A 25105-nucleotide genomic window follows, 5' to 3' on the forward strand; every position below is an offset into this window, starting at 1 on the left:
ATGCAACGTCAGTAAGCAGCAGAAAAATACGCTGTCACTCTGTACAAGAAAAACTCTGCCAAGTTTGAAGCATTACCACTGGCACAAGTGGTGTTTCCTAGCACTTAAACCTGCATCCAGATTCTGAGTTCTAAATCTCCATTCAGCTGCTCAGCTTGCTTACTTTAATTAAGAAATAAAATTGCAGTTTTTAGTGGTCTGGTTGCGGCCAGCGTATGATTTGGTCCATTGGAGCTATGCATCAACTTCACATACTCCTTTCTCCCAATCTGATTACTTAGAAACATAGGCAACTGCCTTAAACTGAATCAGACCACTGGTCCATCTAGCTGAGTATGGTCAACCCTGATAGGAAAGCAGCTCTCCAAAAGTTTCAGGCAGTGGTAGTAACCAACCATGCCTAGAAAAAGCAGAAACTGAACCTGGGTGCTTCTGTAGGCAATGTAGATGCTTTACCTCTGTGCTAGAGCCCTTTCCTTCATTTCATGATTTCTAATAAGCAGTTGCTTGTCCGATTCAGATATTAATGCAAATAAGATATTAATGCAGAAAACTAGGAAGTACGACTAGGAATTACAGCAAACAGGTTTTGGCTGTGACATATGCACTGGGTGAGAGTCACACAATTTGTAGATATTTCACATTCGTATATTTACCTACATGGGCAAGACAAGACACATTAAGAACACACACACTGTTATGGAGAAACTGACATTAGAACCATACACCACACACTTTAAAAACAGTCCACGGAGATGAACACGGTACAAAAAAATGCAACATTTCCTCTCCCCCCCCCTTTGTTCACTTTTTAAAAATACTGAATTCTTCAGAGATATCAAAGAGCAAACCCTATTTGAACAGTAAACACAAAGGGTCAGTAGGTAAGTGCTTTCAATATACCATGTCTTACAAATAACAAACAGAAAAAACCTTCCAGTTAATCTATACAATATTTGCAAAAGCAAGCTGTTTCAAGAGATAGGCAGAAGACAGAATTGGGATCCAAGATGACCTTAGCAGATTGAAAAACTGGCCCCAAAATAACACTATGAAACTCAATAGGGACAAACGTTGGTTTCTATGCTTCGTCAGAAAGCACCAGCTGCACAAATATAAGGGGGACGTTTGATTTGTCCGTAGTACATGTAAAAAGAATGTAGGGGTCTTGGAGGACCACAAGCTTAACATGAGAGAACGGTGTGATGCAGCAGCAAAAAACACTAATGCTATTCTAGGCTTCAACAACAGAAGTATGGTGTCCTGGTTAAGGGAAGTAATAGTCCTGCTCTATTCTGCTTTGGTTAAACCACACCTGGAGTACTGTGTCCAGTTCTGGGCACCACAATTTAAGAAGGATATTGACAAGCTGGAACATGTGCAGAGGAGGGAAACCAAGATGATCAAGGGTCTGGAAATCAAGCCTTATAAGAAACGGTTGAAGGAGTTGGGTGTGTTTAGCCTGAAAAAGAAGAGAGATTATAGCCATCTTCAAATATCTAAAGGGCTCACATGGCAAATGGAGCAAGCTTGTTTTCTCCTGCTCTAGAGGGTAGGACCTAAACCAATGGATTCAATTTACAAGAAGGGAGATTCCAACTCAAGATCAAGAAGAACTTTCTGACAGTGAGAGCTGTTCAGCGGTGGAACTTGGAAGATGGTGGATTCTCCTTCAATTGGAGGTTTTTAAGCAGATGTTCGATGGCAAACTGCCATGGATGACTTAGCTGAGATTCCTGCATTGCAGAGGTTGGACAAGAGGACCCTCAAAATCTCTTCCAACTCTCCAATTCTGTGATTCTACAATCATGCTATATTACTTCGCAAAGATCTAGCTTCACCAAGCATCCCACACAGTGCTTCCAACTAGGAGGACAATGAACATTGGCCTTTCCCCTCTGATCAGAAATGTATGACTAAACTATTGTCATTAATGAACACAGTCCCCACAGGTCTATGGGGTCATTTCCAAATGGTGAGTTAGGAGACAACAAAGGGAAAACTATGACTAATAGTTTCTGAAAAGAACCACTAAGATAAGAGTGAATGATTCTGAAATGAGCTAGCTGTAACAGACCACAGTCTACATAAGTTACTCACAGGCATGCTAATTCCTAACTCAGAGAAGGCTTCTATGCCTTTAATTCATTGTTAGCAATCCATTAAGGCAGTCTGGATTTCCTATCACAGTGGTGTCCCCTCTTACACAATCTGTCACAAACCATGAAATTTGGGGGCAGACAACAGCAACCTAGTTCTCCTTGAATCTCAACACATTTTACTTGAACACTCCTTGATTTTTTAAAATACTAAAAAAAAAATCACTGGTATGGCAATGAAAGGAGGTGTAACTCAGAAACGAACGATCAATTCACGCTTCTAAAGAAATGCATTTCTACAATGCTACTGCAACAAGACAAAAACAAAGAAGATTTCAGAATCCTTCCCTAAAAGACAAAGATGTTCAGTCTTGACTTTCTCAGAAAGTGCCCTGTAATAGCCTCATAATACAATATTTCAAACAAATAACAACCTAAGAATGAGTTAAAATGATGGTCCATCATCAACACATGAGTAATGCCAACTATGAATGAAAGCCTCCCAAAAACCCATATAAATGCAAATAGATACCAAAAAACCCACTGAGAATTTTAAGAGGACACTGGAAAATCCAAAGCAGCACTATTGTACATATATGCACTATGGCTCCCTAAAACTGAAAAATCAAGTAATGGCACTACACTAGGAATCAGAAACCTGTGTTTCTAAACCACGATGAAGTCCTGAAAGCCCCAGCTAACACAGTGCTAAAAAGATTAATCAGCTAATGTTACTGAATGTACTCCAGAGCTTTCAAACACACGCACACAACACAAGCTAAAAGGCTGTCCTTAAAATAAAAAAGGCATTTCCATGCACTGTTATTTAGAGTTAAAAAGCTCAAAATAAACCATCTAACAACTGTGTTTACAGTGATGACTTGGCCTGACTAGCAGGTTTTATGGAGCTATATATAGGGAAGAAGAGATCCTACTGGATTTTTCAGGTCAGGACTTAACTCTAGTGTCAGGATCTCTGGAATCTCATTATTTAATAGTCCCTCCCCCCTCCCCTGCTCAACCCAATCCTTTTCAAATGCTCCCCATTACAAATGCACTCAGACCAAACAAGTAGAGGCAGACAATGGTGAGGGAATGTTGTTGTTGTTTAGTCGTTTAGTCGTGTCCGACTCTTCGTGACCCCATGGACCAGAGCACGCCAGGCACTTCTGTCTTCCACTGCCTCCCGCAGTTTGGTCAAACTCATGCTGGTAGCTTCGTGAACACTATCCAACCATCTCGCTCTCTGTAGTCCCCCCTTCTCCTTGTGCCCTCAATCTTTCCGAACATCAGGGTCTTTTCCAGGGAGTCTTCTCTTCACATGAGGTGGCCAAACTATTGGAGCCTCAGCTTCACGATCTATCCTTCCAGCAACACTCAGGGCTGATTTCCTTAAGAATGGAGGTGAGGGAATACCTGAAAGCTTATGCCAGTGGTTTTCAACTAGTGTGCTGTGGCACCCTGGGGTGCCACAGATAACACTGTCCTCTGTCCCTCTTTCCTTCCCTCCCTCCTGATGCCCTTTCACGTCTCTGCCTCCCAAAGGCTTGCACTGCTGTTTGTTGCAGCAGCCCTGACCACAAGCTCCCCAGCCCAGGCAAATGGTGCCTCGGGGGTTGGCCAGGGAGGAGGCACCCTCTTTGATGTGGGGCGATCAGAGACCAGGAGCTGTTAAGCTGCTAAGAGGACTCCCAAGGAGAGGAGAGAGGAGGCTGAGAGAACACTCAACGGCGTGTGTTCACAAAAGGGTGAGAGGCTGACAGCTCTGCAGGCAAGTGGTGATAAAACTGGGCTCCTGAGCCCCAAAGGAGTGCCGCAGAAAGAATGTAGTTGGTCAAGTGAGCCGTGGACTCAAAAAGGTTGAAAACCTCTGGCTTATACCATATGACATGTGCTAGTGTTAAAGGTGCCAGGGGCTTTTGTTGCAACAGACTAACCCAGCTCATAGCTGTCAACGTTCCCCTTTTTTTAAGGGAAATTCCCTTATTCCGAATAGGATTCCTCGCAAGAAAAGGGAAACGTTGACAGCTATTACCCAGCTACCCCTCTGGAAATCATTCAAATCCTGTCCTCATTCTGAAAAGTCCACCGTTACAGTAACCACCTTGAATTCCCATGCACTGATTTCAGGCAGAGACCCCAGTTGCCTCCAATCACTAAAGGGAAGTGCAAGGTTGCCTGCCATTTTCCAACTCTTGAATAAAATTGGGAGAGCCTCACTGGTCGTTAGCACACTTTTTCACATACTCACACAACGTAATATAATAGAGAAGGAAAACACCCAGCAGGAATGCTTCTTAAAATGATACATTTTAAGTCAAATGTTAGAACTTCATCATTAGGGATGGCAATCTTGCACTTGCACCAAACAAACAGATATAATAAAGGAGATAAATAATGTTAATAAATACTGGCAAGTATCTAAGACACTACAGTTCAGTATTCAGACTGTGTATGCTCACACGCAAAACAGATCTGCTTCAAACAGCTATCTTTTCCATACCAGAGATAAATATAAGCATAAAGGTAAAGGTAAAGGTACCCCTGCCCGTACGGGCCAGTCTTGACAGACTCTAGGGTTGTGCGCTCATCTCACTCTATAGGCCGGGAGCCAGCGCTGTCCGCAGACACTTCCAGGTCACGTGGCCAGCGTGACAAGCTGCATCTGGCGAGCCAGCGCAGCACACGGAACGCCGTTTACCTTCCCGCTGGTAAGCGGTCCCTATTTATCTACTTGAACCCGGGGGTGCTTTCAAACTGCTAGGTTGGCAGGCGCTGGAACCGAACGACGGGAGCGCACCCCACCACGGGGATTCGAACCGCTGACCATGCGATCGGCAAGTCCTAGGCACTGAGGTTTTACCCACAGCGCCACCCGCGTCACTTCAAATATAAGCATATCTTATATCTTATATTTATCCTGAAGATCTGTGCCTGAAAACTGAAGTTAGGTCAATAACTTCTGAACAATAACAAATATTTTTAAGTATTCTTTTATAACACTAAGATTCAATATTTTCAACTCTAGAAGCAAGCACTGCACTAGTACAGCTGTTCCAAGTGTGGTGACCTCCCAAAGGCGTTGAACTCCAAATCCCATCAGCCCCAGCCACCAAGACCAATGATCAGGGCTGATGAGTGTTGTAATCTATGAAGTTGGTGGCAACGGCCACAGTCCCTTGCAGTTCCCACAACACTGGGCTGTCAAGCTGAATGATTCACTGACAAGTCCAAGCTATTGGTTACTCACTTCACTTTAAAACAGGCATAGGGAACTTGGAGGACCTCCAGTTTTGGTTTGACTCCAAATCCCATCAGCCCTAGCCAGCATACCCAATGGTCAGGGACAAAGGGAACTATTATCCAGAAAGTACTGTACTGGGAAAGCAAAAGGTTCCCTATCACTGCCACTGAGGTTTTACCCACAGCGCCACCCGCGTCACTTCAAATATAAGCATAGTGACGTGCTAAAAAGATGAATATTCCGCAGGTGTCAAGGGGAAATGAGATCTAAGGAGGGCTGTTCAGCAATCGCTTGTATTAATTGCTAGGTACTGCTCGCTGGCCATATATTTGTTCATTCTGCACCACAATATCCAAATCAAGCAAGTTCTAGGCATATACCTTTCCTCACATTATGTTTTGTTAAAGGGCCACAAAAATATTGCATCTATTGTTTTGTCACTGTTTTGTTTTTTTTGCCTTAACTTTATATCCTGAGCAACAATGAAATCCAGACTTGATGAGGGGAAGTATATAAAGGCTGAATGAATGAAAGTCATTCAGTATCACAGAGTGCCATTTCATCAAAACCAGCCAACTATGGTTTGCACTTGCCCAATAGATCAGGATTAAACCATCTGCTTGCTGGGCAAGCACAAAGCATACTAGTTTCGCTCAAGTTAAGTAAAAATTATTTTGGATATCTAGCTCATACCACCCTGCCTATGGCTCAGGGCACACAACAGTTTTCACACACAACATAACCAAGATGAGAAAAGTAAAACATGCTATTTAAAACCTACTATTGCAATTGTCCAACACCTTCCAACCAGACTAATTGAAATTTAACCTACACGCAAGACCTTCAAGCAAAGTACATGGTCTCAGATTCAAGGAAATATCTAGGACAAAAAGGTTCCACAGAGGCAAAACAGCCACTAAAAACACCCACTCTGCATGTCATAAGGAAGTGTTTGTCAAACTTTTTTCTTTGGACTACGCTTTGAGAATAAAAATTTGCTTGTGCCACACTGAATTTTTTATTGATAAGAAATACATTGGAAACAACTCCAAGCAGTGCTTGATTTATAAACACAGAACACAGCTACTTTATAATACACACATCCAGAAAGTATAAAGCAATGCAGCTGTGTAAGAACATTAACAATTCCCCAAATACAGTTATAAATGAGCCTCTTACATATGTACCTTATGTATACAAACTATGAGAGGTGTGAGCTTGCTTTTGCTGGGTAATGTCATTTACAGTGGTACCTCTGGATATGAACGGGATCCGTTCCGGAGCTCTGTTCGCATCCAGAAGCAAACGTAACTTACGACAGCACGTCTGTGCATGAATGCGTTGCTTTTCGCCGCTTCTGCGCACGCGGGTGACATCATTTTGAGCGTCTGCTCATGCACGAGCGGCGAAACCCGGAAGTAACATGCTCTGTTACTTCCGAGTTGCCGCAGAGTGCAACTCAAACGCGCTCAACATGATGCATATTCAACCCGAGGTATGACTGTATATTAGGTTTAATTTGAGACAAACAAACATTCACCTCCTCATCAACACAAAGAAGACTCTCCTTTCTGATCTTTCATATTTATCAGAGCTGAAAATCCCTGTGAATGCTACGACATGAAGAACTGTAGAAGAAGTGCAATTCTGGATCACAACTAGGATTGTCCTCAATATCACTTCATTCTCTTGCTCTCATTTTGAAAAGATATCTATCCATAATCTGCAAATAAAAATTATCTTTATATTATACTATACTGCACTGAAATGCTTAAATGCCTCTTTGATTGTCCTTGAATCTTCCCACCTGCCAGACTTGCCATCCCTCCTGCCATACCAGTGTGGTGCACACACCTTTTGAGAACCATTGAGAACCACTTAAAGGTAATAAGAGAGTGTAAGAGAGAAAGTTCTCCCTGAAGTATGTAAACCCCAAGCCATTCTATTTGTCTCCTTTTCTGCTTCATCATCCTTCAACATCTAAACAAGTGGACTTGTGCTATCAATACTGGAAAATAACATCTGGGAATCAACAATTTCAATAGTCCTCACACATTATTCACCTAGATGGCATTCACGTGTATGAGAAGAAGGGATTAATGGTTGAATTAATTTAAATCACTAAAAGGGAAAAATAGAAGGCTGACCTTTTTAAAATAACATTCCCAGTTACATAATTTATTTATCTCTTACAGAAACTGCAAGTTAGTAGAATATATGACTAGCTAAAGAGAAACTTTACGTGTTTCTAGGAACATCAACCAAAACCTCTGGTCATACAGTCAACATGCCTTTCACACTACATAATTTATAATTGCTTAGAAGCAGAGAAGCATTGTGGAGTTCAATATTTTGCTCTGGCTATCTTTATACATATGTGTTTTTTTCTTTACAAGACAGAAATGGTTTTCAGGAATTTCAAAATAGCTTTTGCCATAAAAGAGAATGTCAAATCATACATAAATGAAGAACATGTAATTCGGACACAAAGTTATCTAGCCCTGGGGCAGCCAATGTGGGTGCCTTCCAGATGTTCAAGACAACACACATCCTAACCAATGATCAGGGATGATGGAAGTTGAAGCCCATGGTGGAAATTGAGGGCACCATGTTGCCTATCCCTGATCTAACCAATGATTAAAATACCGTATAATTCAACCACACAAGCTTCACTTACAATATTGTTCTTATCCAATAATTAAGATGGGATGGCTGACCATCAGATAGGACTAAAAAGCAGTAAATCCTAAAACAATTCAAAGATGCAGCCACATGGGAAAGGAAGAACAACAAAAGAGTTCTGAATATATAGGCTTTCATATTCCCTTGTTGGCATGGCTACCTCTACAATTGTTGCCATGTTAGTCTGAAACCACATACAGAATTCCACCCATGAAGCTTCTTGAACTGGCAGGGCACGGCTACTGTGGAATGTGAACAAAGTGTGTGCAAACCTGTGTATATTACTTAAGTGGCATGGCAGCAAGTGCAAAGGCAGTCCCATAGGGTTATATTTTTCATACATGATTTTTGAACAGCATTTATTTTCACAGTTCCCATTAATTTCTGTGGGTATTTTTGAGTACTTTATGGATTGTGCTTTGTGTTAGTATACAGGGTCTCTATCACCAAATCTGAGAAAAACAGCCTCTCATAAAGAAAAAAACTCCAACTAAAAATGGAGGAAGGTTGGAAAAGGTAATTTAATCCTGAATTTACAGTTCCTGAGCAGGCACATGGCATTAACTTTTAGTTTGGACAAAATTGTTGCTTAGGTCTCATAAGAACTGTAGCCTATAATTTGGAGCACAAGGAATGAGAAACTTTGTTGTTGTTTTAAGGACAGAAGATGCTCACAAAGACTATTTTACATGCCATTGATAAGTTTAAACAACTACTGGGGATGTCCTTAGACAAGAGCTTTAATTGAGTAACAACTGGAGAATATTGTGAAAATAAAATGTCGCTTGGTCATAATGCTATATGATAAACTCAGATGGGCCTCTGATGGCCTTGAGATTTATTTCAAAATGTGTAATCCATTTATATAAGTAGCTACCTCTAGAGTTTATCAAATGCTGTGTAAACCAAGACGGAACTGAAAGGATTTTGCCCATTATGCTTTCTGCCATTAATCTCCAGTTTTAATATAACAATTCTATTCGTTTGTTCTGTCAACTGGTTATTATTTTAGGCCCAAGAAGAAAAATATACAAAGCAGTTAAGAAATCTATTTTTATAAGTTCACAGGTACTTAAAACAACTTGCTCTATACCAGATTTATTGAAATCTTTTCCATTCTGCCTGACACATTTCTAAACCAAGCACTCAAGGTAGTGAATATTCAAAGAATAATAAATCAATAATTAAACAATTAAAAACAAAAAACACAGAAACAGCATGCAAATAGTTAACACCTGAGTAAGCTTAAAATACCAAGGAGGTGTTTTATTTTGGGGGGGGGGGCTTCAATATCTGCCTCAAGGTTTTCATGAGTTTTAACAGAAGCTAAGGTGGTGCTAAGATGCTAAAGTGTCTAATTCAGCCCCTACCCTAAAGATACCAAACTATCTTTGAGAAAGGTCAAATGGACAATAGTGACACCTAGGGCCATCCAGCTTGTTCTAAATACTCCCAGACAACAAGCAAAGAAGTCTGGACATGCAAAAACTTTATCTTATATTTATCCTGAAGATCTGTGCCTGAAAACTGAAGTTAGGTCAATAACTTCTGAACAATAACAAATATTTTTAAGTATTCTTTTATAACACTAAGATTCAATATTTTCAACTCTAGAAGCAAGCACTGCACTAGTACAGCTGTTCCAAGTGTGGTGACCTCCCAAAGGCGTTGAACTCCAAATCCCATCAGCCCCAGCCACCAAGACCAATGATCAGGGCTGATGAGTGTTGTAATCTATGAAGTTGGTGGCAACGGCCACAGTCCCTTGCAGTTCCCACAACACTGGGCTGTCAAGCTGAATGATTCACTGACAAGTCCAAGCTATTGGTTACTCACTTCACTTTAAAACAGGCATAGGGAACTTGGAGGACCTCCAGTTTTGGTTTGACTCCAAATCCCATCAGCCCTAGCCAGCATACCCAATGGTCAGGGACAAAGGGAACTATTATCCAGAAAGTACTGTACTGGGAAAGCAAAAGGTTCCCTATCACTGCCACTGAGGTTTACTGGTTGCAAAGCATTAAAAACAGCTCAAGGTAAAGAAAAACTTACATATTTTCTGCTGCTACCTCTGTAGATGTAATTGTTGAAATATTCCATAGCTTAACACCTTTTAAGTGAAAATTGGGTTGCCTTTTGTATTAACCCAAGAGCACTGATGACTGGACTTCATGATGGGTGCAAGCAACAAACTGAAGGAAAAAATGTTTTGGGGTAGAAAGTGTGCTGATATTTTACAGTCCTGACCATCATTCCTCTGCATTCCTATCAATTTTGTACTCTTATGAAATTCTGTCCATATTGTACCTGGAAGCAACTCACTTGCTTTCACCCAACTACTCTGCACAGGGGTTTGCCCACAAGCAGTCTTTGCTCAGGACCTGAAACTGATGTCCAAACTATGTGGATTGATAGGCAGGGGATAGTTCATAGATTGCCCTGCCTTCCAGAGATGAACAAATTTAATGGCCTTTGAAAAAGTCCCTTTCAACCAAATGATTCTATAAAGCTGAAGACAAATGAGGCACACAGACTAGATGCAAGTAGGCACAATACTAAGAGATAAAGATAGATTGTTTCCCACTATAACAACAAGACTTCGACAAATGGAAGAAATTAGATGAGCAGACGGAGGCAAATGTAACTCTGTGAAAACCGCTTATTCTGATCACATTAATCCCACCAATACAAGCAGCACATCCCATCCAGCTGGCTTCATGGATTCTGTTCATTAGAAAAGATTACATGAAAAAGTGCACTTTTGCTTTTTAAAGACATTAGTTGTCTAAACATTAGAACAGAAACTGATTTGCATGAACAGAGTGGAGAAAACTCACGCAACTGAATATAAAAGAAACTGAGCAATTTTTGCAATTTTTATATTGTAATTCTACAGTTTCGTTACATCACTTTCTTACATTCATCACAAGTTAAAATGAACAGTCATGATTTCAAATAATGCTTTTAAGCCTAACATTATTTTAAAACATTCTCTCTCTATTTTTGTCTGCCACCTAATTAGGCTAATCTTATTCCACTTGCAAAATATCTCTTGCTATCTATCTTAAGACTGTTATAAAGCTGTAGGCCTTCCATGTCACACTATTTTTCTTCCATCTGTTCCCCTCTCATTTTGCTAGGAATCTAGCTGGCCTCACAAAGCTTTCTGCTTGCTTTTTTAACATATTAGTTGGTCAGTCTCCTCCAGAATAGCCACTTTTTTTGGCCTTTCCCCATTTCCCAAATCTGTACAATTTCTTGATGTACTTCATCCTTTTTGTGCTTTATTGGGGGGCTGTGATCATCAGTATTAGTTTACAGGAATTTTGTACTAATCTTCCAACAACAAATATATTGGTTCATGGCAAAAAAGAAGTTCATAACAGCCTTTATTCTTCCAAGCTTCCCCTGCTGTGCTTCCGCTGTATTAAAATACAGAATATTACTTTCCTAGCTTATCTTGCTTAGAACAGCTTGTTATAGACTCTTACTTTTCAGCCTCAGTGTTTAAACTTGCACGGCTGTCTTTTTCACTTGTCCAAGGTATGTGCATGTGTGCAAGCCCATTCCTGTTTCCAGTGATTGATATTCCCTAGTCCTGCACCTCTACTCTGCCCATTGCTTCGTTCAAATGCACATGCAAATCCAGTAAGTTTTCCCATTTATTCTGAGCATCTAGAGCTCAATTCCTTTAAAAGCAAGCTCTTCCTAAACCATGGGGGTTCTCCCAAAAGAAGGGGGACCCTGTCCATTTAAATGCTCAGCATCTAAACATATAAGACATCCACTACTATTATAATTCCAAACCAATGAGTGGCTCTTGTTCCGCATTAGGACTACCTAGAACTTGGCAGTTAATAGTTAATATTGATAGGTATTCCAAATAATGTTCAATTATCAAATGTTTGCTTGCTCAAAAACTTAGTGTGACAGCAGCTCAGGCAGAATGGCACCCATGCAGTTTCTCATTGGCCCCTTGTATACAGCCTAACACAGTGAAGCATGTTCAACCCCTGAACATGAAAATATGCAAATCTTTTAAATATGCATAAGAAATCCTGGCCAGAGCTGATAAAAGCTGTAGTCCAAAATATCAGGATAGCACCAGAAAACCAGATTAATGAGTGAAAACTCATTAATGGTGCTAGGAAGGTTGGTTATGGCACTGGTCAACTTTTCTGAAATTCAACTGTTGATCGACCCCTTGAATACATAAACAGATCAGGAGTGAATTATGGGGCTGTCATTCCAGGATAATGATTGTGTAAATTAGAGCATCAGAACCACATTGAAGCATTTACTTATTTTAATGGAAGCGGCAGGTGCCAAAATAACAGTGGGAAGAATGATGCACTTAGTCAACAATATTATTATTTTGAGAGAATGTGTTACCTTCAAGCCTGAGAACTAAATGATTGTTCATTAAAAAAATACATATTTTAACCAGTATTGGTTAAATTTGTTTAATTTCTACTGTTACATTTGCTGCAACAGCTTTTGCCATCATGTTTTCCAATTTACTCTTGAGCTATGAAGATAAAACATTGAATGACCATAAGTTATTTAAGTTTTAGTTGGTTCGTATCATCACAGCAAACCAGCCTGGCATCACATTAAAAATTCCCTCGAGGGAGCTTCACCTCTCCAAGTAGTCAAAAAGAGCTCACCCTGGTTTCCAAAAGCAATGCAGAAAGCAGTTTATTGGAAAGGTAAACCCCTACTCATTAAATCCCTCCTAAATCTATTCAGATTTGACTGAAATATTTCCATTATAAAGTAATTCCACAAGCATTCTATACGTAAAGGTGGTTTGTATGTAGAAGTCCATTCATTTATTCCAGACATGAAAAGGCCAACAGAGAAAGAAAGCTTTAGATGCTGCTCAGATTATGTATGAAAACACTTTTTCTTGGGTTTTCAGATATGCAAGCATGTAATGCAATAAAACACTAGACTCACAAACATCTCAAAAGACTTTCAGGTCATCTCTTATGTGGGATCATCTCTTCAGGATGATTTCTATAGCACTTTTCAAAAGTAGATTACAATAGTTCTCTCTTATCCCTGAAATAGCTGTATAAGTGATTCCATTTTACATAAGTGAAAAGTGAGATTTAAAAGAAGCTAGCATGCTAAGAGACACTTAACAACTTCATCGCTTATCAAGTATTTGAACCTGTGTCTTTCACAGGTCCAAGTCAGTTATAACCACCATCAGGAACTAATCTAAGGCACTCTACTCTGAACACAATAAGTAAATCAGAAAGGTGTCTTGATTCCAGAGCAGCTCTCAACAGAAAAAGGCTGCTTTAGTGTGAAGTTGCATGAGGCTATACTGGTGTGAAAAAGTTGAATTTGGCAACACTGTTGTGGTTATTTTGTACAGAAAAGGAAGGATTGCTTGCCGATTATAGCAACAATGTACCAGCCACATAAGCCCCAGAGTACTAATTACAATCAGGTTACTGAGATGATAGTAGCTTTTCCATTTTTAAAAGCAAGAGAGAAAGTGAGAAGAATTGTACAGAGCCCCTGAATTCACACAGGGTTCTTTTGCACAGGGTTCTTTTCAAGAAGGAGAAATGCCACTGTCAACATGAAGAAGATAAAGATAAGCAGATTTTCAAACAATGTTTCCTAGGCAGTAGCTGACACACATAACTGTATGGTCTGTGGCACGTAGTGACAGGAGATGGTTAATAGCATACTTAATTTTACAACAGTTAAGAATGTTATTATTCAAATTTGTTATTGTTTTACTACCTTGCTTCCATATGCAGCTATTTAACAATCTCTATTATCGGAGCTGGCCAGATCCAGTTTTGTTCCCTAAGGTTAAGCCCACAAGCACTGCATGCATATTTATCAGATAAAGACTAGTCGCTATTCAATTGCAAATAAGAAACTCTCGCTGCATCTTCTCTCTGGGGAACACTGAAAACAGACTATTTGAGAAATGATTACTACACACACACACACACACACACACACACACACACACCCTTTAAAATAGTTATTTTTCTCCTGTGTTGATATGTGCTTGGAAGGATGCTCAATGCAATATATTTATTTGCTGAAGTATATTGTTGTCTAAGTCAGTTTATGCCATAATAAACCAGTAAGGGATTATTATCAGGTTTTACTCCAAGCTAGTCGTTTCTAGCTATGGTTTTCCCAGTAGTGATGTATGGAAGTGAGAACTGGACCATAAAGAAGGCTGATCGCCGAAGAATGGATGCTTTTGAATTCTGGTGCTGGGGGAGACTCTTGAAAGTCCCATGGACTGCAAGAAGATCCAACCTATCCATTCTGATTGAAATCAGCCCTGAGTGCTCACTGGAAGGACAGATCCTAAAGCTGAGGCTCCAAGACTTTGGCCACCTCATGAGAAGAGAAGACTCCCTGGAAAAGACCCTGATGTTGGGAAAGATGGAGGGCACAAGGAGAAGGGGACGACAGAGGATGAGATGGTTGGACTGTGTTCTCGAAGCTACCAGCATGAGTTTGACCAAACTGCGGGAGGCAGGGGAAAACAGGAGTGCCTGGCTTGCTCTGGTCCATGGGGTCACAAAGAATTGGACACAACTAAACGACTAAACAACAACAACAGTCGTTTCTTACCCACATCCAAATCCAACTCCCATCAGACACAGCCAGCATAGCCAATGGCCAGGAATGATGTGAGTTGCAGTCCAGAAGCATCCATCTACAAGGCATCTCTTTGGCCACCACTGCTCTGTAAGTTACCAGAAATTTAAAAATATCCCTTCATCCCTATTGTAAAGTTAGGAAAGATTCAGAAAAGGGAAACAAAAATTATCTAGGGTCTGAGCGGTTCCCCTATGCAGAAAGGCTATAGCATTTGGTGCTTTTTAGTTTGAAAAAGAGGCAGGAAACATGCTAGAAATGGTTTGGAGAAAGTGTTTCAGGGGAGGTTCTCCCCACCCCCCTCTCTCATAACACACAATTCACAGTAACTTAATGAAACTACACGCTTCAGGACAGCCCAAAGGAAACACTTCACACAATGTACAGTTAAACACTGGAATTTACCGTATTTTTCGCTCTATAAGACGCACCAGACCACAAGACGCACCTAGTTTTTGGAGGAGGAAACAAGAAAAAAAATATTCTGAATCTCAGAAGCCAGAACAGCAAGAGGGATCGCTGCGCAGTGAAAGCAGCAATCCTTCTCGCTGTTCTGGCTTCTGGGATAGCTGCGCAGCTGGCATTCGCTCCATAAGATGCACACACATTTCCCCTAACTTTTTAGGAGGGAAAAAGTGAGTCTTATAGAGCAAAAAATACGGTACTTCCACAAGATGCAGTAATGGCCACAAACTTGGGACAGCTTTAAAAGGCATTTGGACAAATTCATGAAGCATAAGGCTAGGAATGGATGCTAGTCATGATGACTAATACCACAAGGGAACGTAAGTGGGTAAGCGCTCTTGCCCTCATGTCTTGCTGGTGGACTTTCCAAAGGCATCTGTTTGGTCAACGGGGAAACACAATGATGGAGTAGAGGAGCCTTTGATCTGATCCAGTTCTTATGTTCACTTGTCTACATTTTGGATGGAAGGGAAGTGAAAGGCAGAATGACTGCCTCAGAAAAAAATAAAGAAGACCATGAACTCTGAAATGTTACTAACACTGTGAATTCAACCTTAACCATTCAAAGGCCAAGGACACATTTCTACTTTCAAAGGTGGGGAACTGGAGTCTAGCCACAGGAACAAGGCAGCAAGAATGACCCTGGGGAAATATATGCAAGCAAGGAGGTACACTGCACCAGTTCTCATGAAGAGGAATTGGGAAACAAACAGCTCTAGGCCAGAAGAGCAACCTCTAACACATCAGCTGAGCTCCCCCAGTTCTGGTGCCACCCTTCCAAACCTCCATTTACATGTCTCCAAACACTTGCCATGCTCTCCATGACAAGTGTGCAATTGCCCACTGGTGGGAGTAATGAGCAACAGACCTTCTTCCTACTTTGAAGCAGAGAAGTGACTCAGGCTCATCCTGGATTAATTCCCACCCTCTCCCCAGGTCAAAGGTTCAGAGGAAAGCTCTGAGCCCCATTACACAGCAATTGCTGAAACTTTCACTCTCCTTGCCCAGTCTTTTCTGCTTGTGAGACAACTGGGGAAAGGAAACCTTTTCAACCGCTGCTCAATGTTAGAGCTCAGAGCCCCAGCACTGTGCACTGCCTAAAGCCTGCAATTTTCACCACCTATCTTTCCCTCAGGTAACAGAAAGGGGGGGGGGTCAAACTGAATCTGGAATGCTTCTTATCTACCTTCCCCTCCAGTAAGTTTAGGGGGAATTCTTGGCTGTTGGGCAAAAGTGCTTGCCTCCAGCCAACTGGAAACAAGCTGGTGGCCATAAATTTTTGTTTGACTAGCAATAGCAATCAAAAAACGTAGATCCCTGCCCAACATATTGTAGAGAGGTAAAAACTGCCCAATAAATACTTCCATGCACACTGAAGTAGAAAATCTAATTTTCTTCTTACTTATAAGATGTCAGCAGGTGGACGGAGTCATAAGGTATGTCTAGATCCACAAACATGGATAGTGGATAGTAAGGAGTAACTGGATGTCAGCTGAACAGTGTATCAATGAAAGGATGGGTAAGACACACGGAGAGTTCAAACAGAGAGCTTGTATGTGTGTATGTCATCCCGTCCCCCTCCCCAAGACACACATTGTCCAGCAACAGCTGGACAGAATGGCTTGAAGTTAACCATGTCCACTGCTTCAATTATAAAGCTGAGTAACAGTTATAAAGTTACTCTGAAATGAGATCACAATGATAGTAAAGAATAGGACTACTTATCGGTATTCTTCTTATCCTAAACAGTGTCTAGGTCCATCAATGCACTCTGGCTTCAGGGTATCTGATTTCTATAACTTGCAAAGTGCCTATGAGAGTTATGTAACTCTGCAAGTATCCTATGGCTTCCTGGATATTATCCCTGAAGTATCCAGTACTGATAAAATTTAGGAGGTTTGATATTAAACTAGACATCACAGACGTGAAGAGCAGCATCTTTACCCTTGAGTTTTATTCAACAGATGAGGAATATAAAAGCAGCTAAGGGACTAACTCCTCTGTAATCTAACTGAATAGCCCCACATTCTAATGTAAGCCTGACACAAGGCTCCAAGTGTATCCTTTATGTGAAACTATTTTTAAGAAATCTCATCAAAAATACATGTAGCATTAATTTTATATAAGCGAACAGCATTCAGTGCATTTGTGCTTTCAGAATTGAAAGTTGCCATTGCCTTATTTAACTTAGCAAATATGCCCTTCATAAAACAGGAACTATTGAGTTGGGATCCAAAAGTAACAGAAATGCTGTGCTTTGCTTTACATTTACAGCTCACCAAGATGAAGGTGCACATAGCAGGAGAATTCTAAAGAAAATTCCTAGGAAATGCATTGCACATATCCAGAGGAAACTATTCAAGAATTCTGGACTTATATTTCACTGGGAAGAAGGTTTCACAACTAGTTTGGAGATAATTATCTAAGAAGCTGCCATATATACTGTCCAATCAGTGGTTCATCTAACCCAACATGGCACCTTCCACCTGTCGTTGGGCTCCAAACTCGCATAAACACTGACCATGCTGGCTGAGGCTGATGGGAATCCCCAACAACCAGAGGAGGATGGCTACCCCTGATATAATAAAACAATCTGGTACCCATAAGAGCAAGTGTGGTATAGGACTCAGGAGGCCTGGATTCAAATCTCTCATAATAATCATTATTCACAACACCCTTGTGAGGTAAAGGGGAGGGGGGAAAGGAGAATATATGCAACTCCTTTGAGGAAAAAGGGGGTAAGTAAGACACATTGACTGGCAATGGAAAACCAAGTTCTCAGATAGCTGTCTCTCAGATCTGCCATCCAAGAATCTTGGACAGGAGATGTCAGAGGTTAAAACCAGACTCAGTGCTCCACCATAAGCTATGGCACAGCTGACAACTCATAATGTGACAGCAGATTAAAAACCTTCCTTCACAGAGTAGCGGTCACGAACTGCCTCCGGTCATGTAATGAACTGAGCATTGCAATACTCCAGCTACCCTTTGGCAGGGAGCAGGGTAATGGTTGGCTCATAGCCCAGCTGGATACTATAGGTGACCTGTTCAGGTGAATCACTACCACCATAAAGAAAGAGGTCATCTTGCACTACTTTTCATTACAAAATTAAACCTTTTTGTGGGGGGAGGGCTACTTTGTCCTTTATAATTTTACCTTAAAATGTACAGTACAGGCACCCAGACCTTACATGACAGTGCACTAAAGGGCAAGGGTGCAAAAAATGTTGCTGCCTTTAAAACCCACTAAAAATACACCCCGTAGGGAGAGTTCTATACTTGGAACTGGTTTATTGCTCAACCTGAATTTCAAGTCAGATCCTGTCTGATTGTGCCAGCTATAAAGCACTTCCCTGTCACGTTTACCACAGCTTTTAAAAAGGTAACCAATGCAGTAGTTCTGCATAAAAATTCTATCCTGTTCACACTCATCAAATTTCCACCCTGTTTTGGCCACTGAAATTAGTAATAATTTGCAGAATCTATCCTGAAAAATAATGAATAACATTTGATAAAAGATTTAAATAATAATTTTAAAAAATGCAGGCAACTGAGGTAGATGAATTCTCCATTTCAAATAGATCATCAAAACTGAAAAGTACTGACTATTCAAAACCAATAATGCTCATACCATTTGTTTCCCTGCCTTTAGAGGGTAAAATGTTTATGGTTGTCAGGTAAAACACCACAGCTGACTGCTTCCACATCAAAATTACATGGCCAGAATACAGCCACTGTGTTTTCAATTTCATGCCAGTCCTTCTCTCCCAACCAACTTATTTCCCCCTTTTCTTTTGATGCATGAATCAAAAGTCAGAAAATATATAATATTAAAGTTTGGTGTACCTTTAGCCCAGCATATTGGGAATGGACTACAGCCGCTTTTCTCCATATAGATGACACCTGCTTGTTTCGGGGCCTGTTGCCCTGCCAGTTCCAAGAACAACATACACACAATCGTATAGAGATCACGCCAGGCTCCAGCATACAATGTTCCAATTCAGGTCTCCAGTAGTATTTGCTCCCGCGGGGGGGCTGGGAAGCCAGCCGCTTGCGCGTAGTCACAAGCAGGAAAAATCAACTACTAACCCTCCTCACATTTAGCGTCTTTCAGGTTTGGCTGCAAAGGTAGAAGCAAGAAAAGACCCACCTCCACACCACCCCATTCCTTAGTGCTGCTCTAGTAATATATTCCGACAGCGTGAAGAATGCATTTCAGTTTCGGAGTCTTCGCATGCCTCAACAATTTAAAGCACAGATCATCCTTTTCCCTGGACAAGCTACCAAACAGAATGCAACCAGCCAGCAATGTGACTGTGTGCGTCTGTATTCCTAGATTCATTCAGGAGAGGCGGAGGAGGAAGGGAGGGAGAGGGGAGGGAGGAGAGGCGATTAGCAACAACCTTATTAATATGCTAATCTCACCCTTCTGTTCAGTTCAGCCAGCAGACTCCTGTTTACAAAACTGACAGCAGATTCTAAAACTGACTAAGCTGCAAATCAAGCCTGACCCAGGTCATAGCTGTAGATCCGCTCCTGCAACCAGTTTAGCTTTAAATCCATGCCTCTGGCATCGTACCTACCAACACTGACATTTGATTTTAAATAACTATTCTGACGAAACAAGAATAATTGGGGGAGGGGGAGGGAGGGGGCTGCACTAAACAATGAGATGTAACCTCTAATCATCTTTCATTTAAAGACAACCCAATTACAAACTTCATACTTTCTAAGTACTGTAAAGTGTTCTGAAATATTCTCAAAATTTATCTGCAAGAAAGGATTACTAGAAAAATGGAAAAGATACCTCAAAACACACATAGACATGCACACACAATGGAAGAAAAAAGGTGACCCAAATTATACACCAAGTATGGCCATTGTTTAAAACATCTTGAAGCTAGCATTCAGCAAAGGTCAATACATACGGGTGTTCTGTGCATATTATACTCCAACCACAAAAGGTTAACTGAAAACAGATTCTGTTTCCTTCAGCACACACACACACAGGCGCACAGAATATCAATGATAAACTGGCTATTTATACATACACACATTGCAGCAAACAACACAGAACGTGGTATATACATTTTGCCTCTTCCACTCACACAGTGACACACATACCAAGAAAGTGTTTTAGCAACTGCTGGATTTAAACAGCTTTGTTTACTAGCCAAATGCATTCTCCCACAATGTGCCTGGGCTCATGAGTGCCTGGGCCCAGAATGTGAAAATGCTTTCTATTTAACATGGAGCAGGTTGTGAGATACACAGGTGTTCTGTTTTATTAATTAATTACTCCTTTAGCCCTGAAGAATACTGTTTTGCGTATTGCATATCGGCTTCCATTTAAGTACAAGTAAGCATGACCAACTCCACTGCTAAGCCAATATTGTTGCAAGTCATAGTCAAGCTCATAGCCAGGATAGCAAATATGGCTGCCTATGCCACTACATTGGATGTGGTTGCAAACTGTGCTCTGCTTAACTGAAATGGAGATGTCAGCTACAGGCAGCTCCCCATCGCAGGGGTTACATTCCAAGGAACCACACATTTAAGTAAATTTGTATATTGGGAACACCATAGAAAAAGTCTGCAAACACCCTCCAAACCTCCTCAATCAAACTCCAACTCTTCACAGGCCTCAAATGTCAGTGCAAGGGCTCCTGGGATTGCAGTTGCAAAGGCTTGGGGGATTGCTAGATGCTGTTTTTCTGCCATTTTCATGCCCTTTGGGGCCTGTTTTTGCCCCTTTCCTTGCCACTTCCAGGCTCGCAGCAATGCACACAGCCATGGTCATGTGTGCCTTGAACATGTGTAAATGTGGAGTGTTCTGTATTCTACTTTGACAGCACTTCTTAACATGCTAAAATCAGAGGTAGTGGGATTGTTTCTGTTGCTCCAGGCCAATTAAACTGAAAGATAGCCATGCTGGACTATTAGGCAAATTCCAACATCCTTATTAGGGCAATACCTTTATTAGGCCAACCAAAATACCACAAAACAGTGTGCCAATCCCCTTTTCCCAGTTCTGTTTACCATCCAGTGCCAAGACAGCCAACACTGTCCCATCCAGGAGAACTGCATGCAAGGCTTGACATCTGTACATGCATCTGCCTTGGAAGACAGTGCTTTGTGTTTGGAAGTTGCTTTTAAAATTTTCAACACAGTTTATAAACAACAACAACAACTGTCCCATCCATATGTTGTTGGATTCCAAATCCCCTCAGACTCAACCAGCGTGCCAGTAGTCAGAGAGGATGAGAACTGTAGACCAACAACATGTGGAGGGCCCCACTCTGGCTATACGATTCTATGATTCTATGATTCTATACCTGATATAGTCTGGTGAAGACTTCCAGAAAACTCAAAAGCTTGTATGATGCTTTGTGACACGTTGATTGGTCTAATATAAGTATAGCCCTAACACAATCAGTCTTTGCTAACACTCTTATTTGGTAGCTGTTCCACTTACCGTATTTTTCGCTCCATTGGACGCACTGGACCATAGGACGCACCAGACCATAGGAGGGGGAGAACAGGGAAAAAAGTTTTTCTTGTTCTCCCCCTCTAAAACAAGGTGCGTTCAAGGTACGTTCACCAGAGCTTGTGGGGCTGGCGGTGGGGGGAAGCGCTGCTTTCCCCCACCGCCAGCCTCAAAGATCCCTGAAGCCTTTGGAGCGCAGCGCCCCGCTGCCCTGGAGAGGCTGTGCGCGCAGCCGTCCCCAAGCTAGAGCAGCGAGACGGAACCCTCCGTCTCACTGTTCTGGCTTGGGAACAGCCTTGCTAGCCTCTGCAGGACAGCAGGGTGAAGGCACCCCACTGCCCTGGAGAGGCTTTGCGCGCAACAATCCCCAAGCTAGAGCAGCGAGACGGAGCGCTCCTCAGTGCTCCGTCTTCCTGTTCTGGCTTTGGGCTTAGCGGCGCAGCCTGCATTCGCTCTATAGGAAGCACACACATTTCCCCTTAATTTTTGGAGGGGAAAATGTGCGTCCTATAGAACGAAAAATACGGTACATGTGTTCTCCTGAACCAAGAGTGGGATGTGGGTTTTTTGTATGTTTCTTCTTATTTCATTCTTGTTAAATGAGGATAGCATTCAGTATCCAAGTCAATTTTCATGAAGTTTTATTCTTTCTTTTTTTAAAAAAGGGAATACTTATAATGTTACAGTTTATTAAGGAGTCACCTGTGATATAGAGTAGCAATACAGTGAGCTATTAAAATAGCTTTTCAGTTACATCTCAGCTAGAAACACCACACCACCCCCAAATTTAACAATAAAGTCATCAGCATGTAGATGACATACAACTCTGCTCCTCTTTTCCACCTACTTGCTCCAGAAGGCTGTTTGAAATGCTGAGCTGATGTCTGGAGGTGGGTTGGGGTTGTAACATATTGCACTGGTTGCCAGTGCATTTCTGGGTTTAATTTCAAAGCACTAGTCATGATCTTTAAAGTCCTCAGCAGTTTGGGACGAGGTTACATGAAGGATCATATTCATTATACTAACCTGCCAACACCTAATTTATGTCTGAGGTCCTGCTCCCATGCCTGTCTGTGAGAGCAATCCACAGGGAAGCAAAAGGAGGCATTCCTTGGAACAGACACCAAGTTAACACCTGCAGCAAATACATGGGAAGCTTGCACACATTGTTCTTGGTGCACCTCACTGCTACTAGTTTCACAACAAGAACAGCTGGACATGTCTACAACAAGCTCTGTTCAGCCCTTTTGAAAAGAACTTAGAAAACTGGGTTCCAATACAGTTTAAAATAAAAATTAGAGCACAATTGAACCATTAGTTCTGCCCCACTGCTCAGGCATAATGACCAAAGCTCCTTCAAAGTCTAAAGAGTCCCCACCATAAAACGACATCTCCTTATGCATATAGTCAGGGCAGGAAAGTAGGATGAACAATGAACAAAAATCCTCTCAGCATCAATTTTCAAGAACTGAACAAGTGCAGCAGCATAGGCACAGTAGTTTCTACTACTGCACAAAATATAAGGCATCTATAAGGCGACCAGATGCAAAAGAATGAGAGGACTCATATACCTTGGACAACTTTTGCCAGACAGAGTAGACAGTACTGGACGAGACTGGCCAGTGACTCAGTCAGTATAAGGCAGTTTCATATATTTACCCATAATATTAGTTAAAAGCTTGTCAGGTAGGGAAAGCTGCATATATTGAAATGTTTTCTTTTACACAATTATGAGCCTCTAGCACCAAAATGTGGTGTAATATCTTGGTTTGAACAAACCAGTGTTCCATCCACGCAGCAGAAATGGAAGACGGTGGTTTGTCTGAAACCACATCCAGAAGTTTTAAAACATCCTCCCCCATATGTGAAAGAGAACGGAGAACCCAAACCTGTAGCTCACCCATGTTCATTCTCATAACACTAAGCTACAGTTGAATGTTATGTCTGACCTGAGTAAGTTACATGCACACAAAGATACAACTGCCATCTTATGGATTAGCTTCATACAAGCCAAGCATCAAGGTTAGTGTCTCACTTTCTGAACTGAATCTTTCCTCTCACACGTTTTAACTGAGAGCTGTTTTTTATACTCCCCCTTCAACACAGATTATCAGACCTCTGGAAAGCTAATACCCTTAATTCCAGAAGCACCTCTGAGAAAGAACCATTTTTCCTGCACTCCAGCACCAAGTGATATCCTGAAGTTCCTTAATCCTTCATACATTCAGGGTAGAATAGGAAGGGGGATGTTGTGGAAGGCTATATCTCCTCTTCTGAACTTCGCCCTCTCACCTCTCTATGAAGCTCCAGAAGGCCCCTTTTTGACAACCATGAATACTACAGGGAAGACCAAATATCTAGAAAGAAAAGCAGATGGAATCCACATACTAAAAAAAATAAAACTGGTAAACAGAATGCTTCTTGCACCTTGAAAATAAATTAATTACAAGGCTCTCCCTAGTATATATGTGGTTCCTTGAAATATAAAATCTTCAATTTACAGCATTCATTTATGTGTTTATATATGTATAACATTTGTAATGAAGTTCTCTCAGCAGCTTACAATAAATAAGGAATACACAAATGAAACACAAAATAAGACCTAAAAATATTAGGTCTTATTTTGTTTAAATTGTTTTATTTAAACAAATATTGATCATGACCCACCACAGCATGACATGTACAATTCATTAAGAATGAAGGAAATGGATGGAAAGGGTGCTGGACATGGGTCAAGAAAAGGGGGCTCAGCACCAACTATACTGTACCGTCACTGATAGCAATACAAAATCCCAAAGCTACAGAATAAGTTTCTCCTTAATCAAATGAAGTCAAAGTGTCTCACTTTTTGGTTTATAGAAAAGGTGAAGAAAAAAACTGAACTAAGACACCACATGCTTCCTTAAATAACTTGCATGAAAGATAAATATAGCAGATCTACTCCTCTGAGGCTGCAATCATTTCTTTTTCCTTTATGAGCAGACTTCAGAGAAGCATTGATCAATTTTCCTAATCCAGAGCACCACATGAAGTTATTCATATGGATTCCATTCTTGCTGCTTCTCCTTCCTTCACTCCATCCAGTTACCCTCCATGTTCCCCAACCCTCCCTAGGTGGCCCTTAGACAAGCGACTATTCTCCAACCCTCAGTCCCTCACTCTCACTGCAAGATGGAGATAATATTAATAAGATGGAGTCCCTTAGACAAGCGACTATTCTCCAACCCTCAGTCCCTCACTCTCACTGCAAGATGGAGATAATATGTTACAGAAAAGTTGTAAGGATTACCAAAATTATTTGTGACATGCTCTATCCATTCGACACACACTATATGTTAAGCATCATTACTACGTTCCACCAGTTGTTGTATTTTATGGTAAGCAACAATCACTCAATTGATTTAAAACAAAAAACAAAAGCTTGTGATGTAATATTAATGCCTGCTCAGAAAACTCATACTTATCACTTTGGCATCCCAG

At 41.1% G+C, this 25105-nt stretch overlaps 1 protein-coding gene across 31 annotated transcripts in view; it reads right to left on the reverse strand.

The window, feature by feature from the left end:
- Positions 1–25105, reverse strand: part of PTK2 (protein tyrosine kinase 2) — a gene marked incomplete at its 3' end in the record, with an annotated part of 202889 nt that overhangs the window by 116608 nt on the left and 61176 nt on the right. For 9 of the 31 annotated variants that reach the window (XM_083621905.1, XM_083621896.1, XM_083621915.1 and 6 more), the window contains exon 1: positions 18985–19491. The exons of 21 other annotated variants lie outside the window; for them this stretch is intronic. In XM_083621905.1, coding sequence (XP_083478031.1) covers positions 18985–19087 — 103 coding nt within the window. In that variant the 5' untranslated portion in view covers positions 19088–19491. Of the gene's footprint in view, positions 1–18984; positions 19492–25105 lie in introns of those variants that run through there. One more of the 31 variants, XM_083621913.1, reaches the window with a different exon arrangement.

The sequence above is a fragment of the Podarcis filfolensis genome (genome assembly GCF_964270895.1).
Source record: "Podarcis filfolensis genome assembly, chromosome: 7".
Lineage (NCBI taxonomy): Eukaryota > Metazoa > Chordata > Lepidosauria > Squamata > Lacertidae > Podarcis > Podarcis filfolensis.